General features: G+C 49.2%; 3 protein-coding genes across 3 annotated transcripts; 2 read left to right on the top strand and 1 right to left on the bottom strand.

Annotated features, from left to right (window-relative positions):
• Nucleotides 1-658: 658 nt before the first annotated feature.
• On the top strand, nucleotides 659-1,967 carry M436DRAFT_59278 (MFS general substrate transporter; the record flags this gene model as incomplete). The annotated part of the gene is made up of 3 exons (XM_013566773.1): nucleotides 659-811; nucleotides 860-1,237; nucleotides 1,293-1,967. Coding segments are annotated over 3 exons (1,206 nt in total), but the record flags the coding sequence as incomplete, so codon positions are not given.
• A 1,447-nt stretch (nucleotides 1,968-3,414) lies between these two features.
• Nucleotides 3,415-5,392, top strand: M436DRAFT_59280 (uncharacterized protein; the record flags this gene model as incomplete). Its single annotated transcript, XM_013566772.1, has 3 exons — nucleotides 3,415-3,504; nucleotides 3,557-3,711; nucleotides 3,832-5,392. 3 exons carry the CDS (start codon nucleotides 3,415-3,417, stop codon nucleotides 5,390-5,392), a joined length of 1,806 nt encoding a protein of 601 aa, XP_013422226.1.
• Nucleotides 5,393-5,759: 367 nt separating this feature from the next.
• M436DRAFT_86723 (amino acid transporter) lies at nucleotides 5,760-7,581 on the bottom strand (the record flags this gene model as incomplete). Its single annotated transcript, XM_013566771.1, has 6 exons — nucleotides 5,760-6,330; nucleotides 6,397-6,605; nucleotides 6,665-7,081; nucleotides 7,122-7,205; nucleotides 7,259-7,366; nucleotides 7,459-7,581. 6 exons carry the CDS (start codon nucleotides 7,579-7,581, stop codon nucleotides 5,760-5,762), a joined length of 1,512 nt encoding a protein of 503 aa, XP_013422225.1.
• Between the last annotated feature and the right edge of the window lie 1,822 nt (nucleotides 7,582-9,403).

Below are 9,403 nucleotides of genomic sequence, written 5' to 3'. Positions count from 1 at the left end.
TTGTTGACAGAAAGTGGAGCAGTTACGGAGTCAAAGCGTGCCAGCAGTTCTCGTTTCGGGCTGTTCGTTGCGCGCGCGAAGCCTTGGCGATTTCTCCGGCCATACCCCCATATGATCCTTCTCGACAGCTTCTCCACACGCTCAATCTTTTCTTTCTCGCGACCATTTGCCGACTTGCTACTCGTGACACATCTGGTTGCGAGACGTTCTGATGTAATTCTAGGTCTCTATTCAGGTCTTTGGCAGTTCCTAATGGCTCCCACTTTCGCATTGCCATTGAGGCTCGCAGATTGCCATACCTTGCATCTTGCAGCGTGCGGCTCTCCTGCGTCCCTCATATCACGTTCGTTCGTCTGTGGGCGTTTACGAGCTTTCGGTCTACTTCGTCAACGACTTGAGCTATGATCAATGCTCGATATGTCTACCTGCTTCTCTATGGTGTATCTAACGATGTCTTGCTACTGCTGTCCCAGCCTCAGAAAGTTTCTCGTGCGGCGCTCTACTAGTCTGAACCGTCGCCCCAACCTCGCGAGTCACGGCCTGTGACAGCGCCTTAGTCAAATCTCCGCACATTGATCACGCTCCGCTCTTGCGACAAAAGTCGTATGGTTTATAAGGGGGGACAGCCTCGAAAAGCCTAACATGGCCATCTGGGTGGTCCGGTGCCACAAATGAAGGTGCATTCGCTGCTGCACGTTTCTTTGTCGGTAATGCAGCCGCTTGCTTTTCGACCTCGGTACCTCTTTTAATCAACGAGATCGCATACCCTTCTCATCGTGGTATCTGTGGGGCATTGTACAATTGTGGATGGGTAAGTGTATCTCGCTTGAGCTTGAGTCGAATACTTACAAGTTCCCAGTACGTGGGCGGACTCATAGCTGCTTTCCTCACTTACGGCACTCGCAACATGGGCAACTCCTGGTCATGGAGGACCTCCTCTCTACTCCAGGTCTTAGTCCCCTTTCTCGCCCTGCCCGCTCCGATCGTGGCCCCACAGAGCCCAAGATGGCTCGTTTCTATGGACCGTACCGAAGAAGCACGTCAAGTCCTGACAAAGTGGTACGCCGGTGATGATCAACAATCGCAGCTAGTCAACTACGAGATGATCCAGATCATCACAGCTATCCAGCAAGAAAAGAATGCGACCTCCAGTGCAAGCTACGCCGAGATGTTCAAAACCCCCGGCAACCGTCACCGTCTATTCATTTGGGTCACCCTTGGTTTCTTTGGCCAATGGGTAAGTGTATCTGCTTTACTACGCGTTGTCTGTTCGGTGCTTAACATTGTCGCAGGTCGGCAACGGTGTGGTCTCGTATTATCTCGCGCTTGTTCTGGAGACTGTCGGCATCACAAACGTCACAGATATGACCCTCATGTCGGGTTTCCTGCAACTATGGAACCTGATATGGTGTGTCGTGGCGGCGTTCTCGGTCGATCAACTTGGTCGTAGGCCTCTCTTCCTTACTTCGGCCGTCATCATGGGAGTTTCGTACGTCTTGGTGACAGGCCTCTCCGGATCTTTCGCATCGAACCATACTCCTACGGTCGGCATTGCAGTCATTCCGTTCTTATTCATCTTCTTCGCTGGCTACGACATCGCGCTCACACCTCTTGTCATTTCATATCCTTGTGAGATCTGGCCATATCGTCTCCGTTCTCGTGGCCTGACTGTTACCAATGTCAGTACAGTTGTAACCATTACATTCAACACGTTTGTCAATCCTATCGCCCTCGGAAGTATTGCATGGAAGTACTATATCGTTTTTGTAGTCGTGTTGATCCTGTATGGCGTCACGGTCTTCTTGGCCTACCCGGAAACAAAAGGACATTCGCTCGAGCAGATACCTGTTTTGTTTGATGGTGCCACGGCCGAGGCGCCGGAACCAGGCCAGACGGCGGAGAGATCTGCCAGCATGATATCAAAGGGCGACGAGAAGGAGGATGTAGTTAGGGTCGAGAGAGTATGATGAGATACACAGATTTGCGTTGGATGGATCTCCGTATCCCAAAGAATTTTACAGTCTGTGTCTGATCGTATCCATGTGTGTTTGTGGTCCTGTGAGTGCTTTTCGAGTCTTACTTACTCTTGCTTCAAGCTCCTCCCCTATTTCAATAGTGTTGATGGTGAGGCTGATCATGTGCATTTGCATGCATTATTTCGCGATTGGTGCATTATTTAGGCAACGAGAGAGCAAACGAACTGGCCCAGCTAGCCACAGCAGACACACAGCCTATGCCTTTGCCGGCCAAAATGGTACCCATATCGGTCATTTATGCTAGAGGAAAAGCAGCTAGATACACACCTAAGCAAGAGGAGTTCTATGGAGCCAAAACTGGAAAGTTCTTACAGAGAATCGATAAAGCATTTCCAGGAAAGCACACGAAGAAGCTGTATAACTCGCTTAACAGGGCGGGTGCGGCCATCCTTGCTCAGCTAAGGACAAACATCTCTAGACTGAACACCTATCTGCATAAGATCAAAGTAGCGGAAACAGATAAATGCGAATGTGGAGCAATAGAAGCCGTCCAGCACTTCTTATTCCTCTGCCTACGGTGGGGGCAGCAAAGTCAAGGCATAAGAGTAGCACATGGCAGTAGATACTGCAACATCTCTTACGCCTTAGGAGGATACTTGGATCACAAGGAGAATGACAAGATCGTTAACGGAGAGAAAGATAAGTAGAAACCAGATTGGAATGCAGTGAAAGCCACTATCGAGTTTGCAAAAGCAACAGGCAGGTTGCAACTACAGATATAAGGAAAAACCGATTGACAGTAAGTGCCTAGGTACCAACTATAATGCAACCAATCTTAGCAACATTGCCTCTAGACAGCGCCCGGCCGATAAGGATGTACGCAACATAGGGAATTGCCCTTGTGGAGGAGGCCATAGCTCTCTTAACACTGAGAAAGGAAGTGTGTGACACTCATTACATAGGCACATAGGTGTTATTGGCGTTGATGATTTACACGGTCTGCTGCGACCATTACCCTCCTCCCTACTGAACTTGACGGTTGCTATTGGTCAGAATAGCGATAGCTTATACCTCTTGCGGGGTAAATAGCTTATGATCATCAAATCAAATCATGGATAGATACTATAAAGGCTTGATGTCGAGCAGGATATTAGCTATCTGTAGCACAGATGTTAAGGCTTTTGCGAATTTAATGAACAAAGATTGGTTATTGAAGTGGCGCATTCTTATATGATTATCACTGCTTGGGCCATCAAAGATGTCTCGGTCCGAGGAGAAACAAACTGAATTCCAGATTCACGAAATCACGTGAATTTGCTTCGTCCATTCTTCCGCAACCTTACTGCACCTTGATTTGTTGACGCACGTCCAATCCGCAAGTGGCACCCTAGCAGCATTGTGACACCAGCACGGGGTTTTGATCTAGGGACTGCTCGAGATGTATAAGCCCGCTCCTTGTCGCCCAAAGAAGACCGCTATTGTTCGTTCTCGCTCCGGATGTAGCGCGTGCCGAACCCGTCGCGTGAAGGTCGAGCAATTACATGGCGACTACTCAAAATCAATATACTGATGATATACAGTGCGATGAGAAAAAGCCTGGCTGCGGTCTATGTGTACGCTTGGGCAAAGTGTGTAGGCCAGCGACATTAACTCTCAAGTTCCGTATGGTCTTTCCTGAAGCGCGACCTCTGTCTTCCACAGAGTCCGACTCTGAGTCACGAACCATGCAGTCGCTGTATTGTCCCGAGCATGACACACTTCCTGTAGACAGCAGTCCTAATGCTAATACCGGGGTACCCAATGTCCAAAACTTCATGGGATCTGCTCTGTCGACGAGGATGGATGATATTGATAGGGCGAGCGCTGGTGAATCCGACACAATCCCGCAATCAGTCGAGAGTCCGCAGGAAACAAGTCTCTTCTTCGAACGAGCTCTCGTGATGAGTGAGCGCACTATGGTCGACGAAGCCTACTATTATCACCACTGGAAGGGCCATTGTGTCCACGCGCTGGGAGAATTGTTCCGAAGCTTTGAGATCCTGAGCGCTCGCCGTGAGTCCTTCAAGAGTGCACTCCTGGCACTATCGGCGTGTAACCTCAGTCGACTCTCGCCAGAGAAGAGTTTGCGGGTGTCCAAGTCTGGTAGCATGATACTTGGACCCCGAAATGACCACCTCAGAAGGAGCCAAGAGTATTATGGATCAGCAATTCTGAAGATTGTCGCCACTGTCCAACAGGATTCTGAATCTCAGCCATGTCTGATGCTGTGCACACTTATCTTATTGTGCTATCATGAATCGGCTATGGGCAACTTCTCGGCTTTCAAGGTGCACTCTGAAGCCATCCTCCGGCTTGTTAATGTAAATCTGCAAAAGCTTGTAAGGGATCCTTTGGGACAGAATCTCATCGCTGCGTGGCTGTTGTCGAGGTACCACAACTGGTGGCTCAGGACCTATTTCAGTACCTTTTCTTACCAACGCAGCCAGCAGTGTCTGTCTCCTTCACCGCAGATCTGTCTGCTTCTACGCACAACAGGCGCGCACAGAACCATTGTCAACGCGATCTTGTGCGAATCACATCGACTAAACGTCATAGCGATGTTATGCCTCTGGTCAGAACAAGATAGGGAGCATATCCGACCGATGAGTTTCGACCGATTGATCGTTCTTCTCAATAGCGAGTCCAGGAAACTGGATGACTGGCATCTAAATCTCTCACCCCATGAAATGCCGGCCCAGAAACTGTGCTATGCTGGAAGCAGGAAACTGTCTGGTCCGATACTTCAGGCTCTATCGACTGACGGCCCCCTCCTCTTCCATACCTTGGAATCGGCAGTCAATTATGCTTACTATGCCACTGCTCGGATCATGCAATGCACGTCGATTCTAGACGACCTTCGCAAGAGCAGCAACCGAAATGGTCCGATCCGTCCAGGACTGACAGAGGACACCAGTCTACTCGACAAGGACGACGAAACTATTATGTACTGGATGAGCATCCTCGTTCGTATCGTAGCTGGTCTTGTCAAGACTGAACTACTTTGCCGGAATATCTACTCGATAGGTGTCACTAACCTCTTGCTGATCTGCATGATGCGCTGCCGAGACGCACTCACAGGTCGCTGGATCCATGACTGGATAAAGGAATGGACACTCCATTCGCCTGCTGAAGAGGGCAGCTTTCCTGTAATGCAGGCGTTGGTCGTGGTAGACTTAATAAACAGATTGAGGGCATCGCGCAAGGATACACTTGCTGTCGGATTACCACACGATGATGGTGGAGGTGAAGGGAAATACTTCTCATATGATAGTCAGAAGTTGCACACTATTGTGCTTCGGGGACAATGTCGCGATACTGGACGCTTGTTTTCAGATACCATCTCCTTGGAAACATGCCGTATGTACAATACCACCTGATAAATCTCATTTCAGCAGCACAATCATCATTGTCATCGTAATCGTCATCATCCTGGTGTGTTTCTTACCTGAACAGAATCTCGTCGCGTTGCGAATCATAGCACGGAGAGACATCGTTATCACCGTAAGCTGGGACAAGCTGTATATGGTAACTTTAGTGACGGCTGGGTCAGCTGTTTTGAAATGGGAACTGTTTGGCCGAGCTACGAATCTCAGAATTAGTCTACTGGGACCGATTTTGCGACTGGACACTGCGACCTATGAGATAAATAGACGCTTCTCCATCGGTCCTACAAGATCAGATGCGCGTTACCGGTGCCAGCTGGATCGCAGCTCATCATACGGATCTCAAATCGCATAATGATTCCTATCCGGATAATCCATCCAAGCTCGCATTCTGTGTCTCTGGTGATCGCTTCCTAAAAAAAAGCCAGTTCAACACCTTCTCAACCATGTTTTTCGGCGGCACCTCATCATTCAACTCCCCATCTAGATCAACTTCTTGTTTTCCAGAAAATAGATCAACATCCTTCGCCCCTATCAAGCTCGTCTTTCTGATCAGCTTGTGTCCAAAGTACAAGGTGAAGAAGATAGGGATGGTTATGTACGACGTGATGAATTCCTGACGGTCAAACCTATAGACAAAGGCTGAGAAGCCGCTGAACATGATGACAGTCGCAAAAAAGGTCAGGGCAAGGTAGGAGGCGCAAGGTTGAAATGGGGCTTTGTAAGGTAGACTGTCGCGATCGATGCCCTGGGCTTTCAAAGCGCGGTGGAAGCCCAGGTAGGCGATGCTAACGGAACCCCAGGTGAAACAGTTGGAAATGGCCGAGATGCTAGACAGCCAATTGGAGACCGACGAGCCCGAGTTAGAGACGTCAAGATAACTCACGCAGAGAATAAGCGCTGTGGTCCAGACGCCTGCCCACGGGATGCCCCTAGAGACTCAAACTTAGTACGTGTCATCTCGAGCCCAACAGACGGAGGATCTGCATGAAACTAACCTCTTGGTACATCGAAGGAAAATGGGGAGTGCCTTGCCCAGCTTGGCCAGAGCATAGAGATATCTGCTGGCGCAAAAAAGCCATTCATTCGCGGCTGATATGGCCGAAGACAAAATGACGGCGTTGATGAGTGAGGGGAGACCAGTTATCCCGGCTCCTTGGATTGCAATGACCCATGGCGATCGTGCTGCACCGGGGGCGCTCGCGGCCTGAGCACTCAACAGTTGTTCGTCTTTTGAAGACACGATCAAACCGACTGCCAGCGAACCAAGCGAGTAGAAGAACAGAATACGCCAGAAGTGCGACGGACGGCCCTAGGTATGTTACGGCGAGGATTCTTGGTCTCTCCGGCGGCAACAGCAACCAGCTCAATGCCGACGTAGGAGAAGGAGGCATTGATGAGAACAGAAAACCAACCAAGGAAACGTCCGAACGCGCCTGTGGTGAGATATGTATTTATCGCGCCCGGATCATTCCAGAATTGAAAACCCAGACGGTGAGCATTCGATCCACAGCCTAGATCAACGACGAGTGCTAGTATCAAAAGACCCAGCAGAGTAAAGACTTTGATGGTAACCAGAGCAAACTCAGCCTCACCAAATATGCCGACACAGATGCAATCGAGTAGCGTAATGCTAACGAGGATGACGGTGATCCACACGCCGGGCCACAAAACACGAGTCAGCTGAAAATTGTGCAGTAGTAATGGGAGAATAGGAGCGCACGTTGATCTCTTTGTTCCAGTACTGAATTACAATGGCGGTAGCCGACAGATCACTGCATCCTGAAAAAGTTGCAGCGTACCAATTCTTGGAAGAGCTGTCAGTATTCGTGATATCGTATCAGTTGGCCTCAGACGTACATTGTATCCGACAGCGAAACCGAGGGCATCATCAACATAGCGACTACAGAACTGAGGAGTGGCGCCAGGTAGAGGAAGCCATGTTGCCATTTCGCCCAAGGCAGGCATCTATCTCGAGACTATGATTAGTACAGAAGTGCCATTCTCCGAACTGGTCAGCTAAATGTAAAGCTGGAACAAAGACAACATGCCTGACTTACCATCGCGTACAGGAACATACCTGTGATAGTATAACCCGGCACCAGTGACGAAGGGCCTCCCCGGGTGAGGGCAGATTCGATTCTGAGGAAAAGGCCTGTCTCGATGGTTCCCACGAGGGCCATGAACTGAATATGACGTGATTTGAGTCTGGTGTAGCACATGCAAGATTGGTTAAACAGACGTCCAATCTGGATACTGACCCTCTTTAAATATGGTGACTGCCCGGAGTGACTTCGCCCTGTGCCTCACTGTCGAGAGTAGAGTCTATGGGCGTAAGCTTGACATCGTTCTTGCACGCGGTTGACTCGTGATTTATATCCATAACAAAACGAGGTTCCGGGTGTCAGACAGAATCACTTATGGTCGTCCCAAGTGACCTCAGCAATGGAACTTCGCTTCAGTGCAGTCTGGCCGTCTATTGCAGCCTGCAATACTTATGCAAGATCTCCGCCGCCTCTGAGATTAATCTCTTATCGGACATTGCTATTAGCTGATTCTCATCGAAACAGATGATTGGAGGCTTACTCATACCCGAAACTGAGGACTATGCCTTGTCTGGTGCGCGGAAGCTATCTCGTTGGATAGCATGTCTTCGAGCTCCGATAGAGGCAACAACTTTTGCGTACAATTGCTCCGCTGTAACTGCTCTGACGATATCTTGCTGCAAGCTGAACTCATCGATTTGGCCTTACAAAGTCTATGCCGTACACGGCTCACACGGTACTGGTCAGTCACAGGCTGAACGAGCATGAAGCAGCTGGGATTCTCGGACTAGCCGGATGAGATGCGCGATCGCGCTCTCCTTATCGACTCTGAGATGTCGCGCCGCGACGTAAATAGGCAATTAGTGGAAAGTCGAAATGGAAATTCGAACTGTCACAACGCAGCTCATCTAAGGCTAACTTAATCCGGTGCGCGGGAGCGTGTGGAAAGCCAAAACGGGGACTGGAAATGTCAGTGCGTAGTGACAGCATGACACAGCGCAGTACCGTCTGAGACTACAGTCCCCTCTCGTTATAACGATCGGACCGATCTACCACTTTAATATCGTTATAACGTAATTATCGTTCAATCGAGAGCCCTTGGCATTGTATACGCTATACGAAGTAGGAGGTTATCTGCGCTTGACGAAGGCTTCTATTCCTTCGATCTTATAGTACTACCTCGTGCTTGCTTAGCTGCTCAATAACTGGCGCTAAAGCCTCGCTCTGCTGCTCCTCGTACAGTCGAAGGATGCTTAGAGCTTCGATAGCTGAGCGGATTGATATAGGTGGTAGCTCTTCAAGCTCCTCCTCTGATTCATGGTCCGCTTGTACATCAAATTGAGCAGCTATCTCCTCCTCTATTCGGTCGGTTACCTTAAGGCCTTGTATAGCTTCCTCAGCGGGATTGAGGAAGCTCTTAATTGACATAGCAGACTAAATTCGGTGCTGCTGCTTAAGCTGGTTTATAAGGGCCCTAACTTTAGTAGTAACTCCTCTAAGCTCTGCGTTATCTTGTAATTCAGAGGGCCGTGGAACAAGTGTTGAGTGGTGCCAGCAATTAGCTATCGTAGCTTCTGAAATAGCTTGCCATGCTTGTATAGACCATCGAATAGCTTTAAGGACGTTAGTTATACGTAGAGGGTTCTTGCCGGCCTCAAATTGATCAACCATATAAGTCAGCCAGCGCTTGCGGTAGTGAGCCTTCCATGCGCGTATAATCCCTTGATCAAGTGGCTGGTACTTTGACGTAGAGTTCGGTGGAAGCCAGCAGATAACCGTGTTTTTAAGAGGCATTAACTTTAAAGCTTCAACAGCAGCTATATGAGCTGAGAAGTTATCTATAAGTAGGAGGACCTTTCGGCCAGTAACTTGCTAATCAAACTAGTAGAGCCACTCAACCATAATATCAGTCTTTATCCATGCCTTGCCGTTCTATCGCTAGAAGCAGCCAAGCGAGTTG

The sequence above is a fragment of the Aureobasidium namibiae genome, assembly GCF_000721765.1.
Source record: "Aureobasidium namibiae CBS 147.97 unplaced genomic scaffold scaffold_43, whole genome shotgun sequence".
NCBI lineage: Eukaryota > Fungi > Ascomycota > Dothideomycetes > Dothideales > Saccotheciaceae > Aureobasidium > Aureobasidium namibiae.
This window is presented reverse-complemented; position numbering and strand designations above follow the sequence as displayed.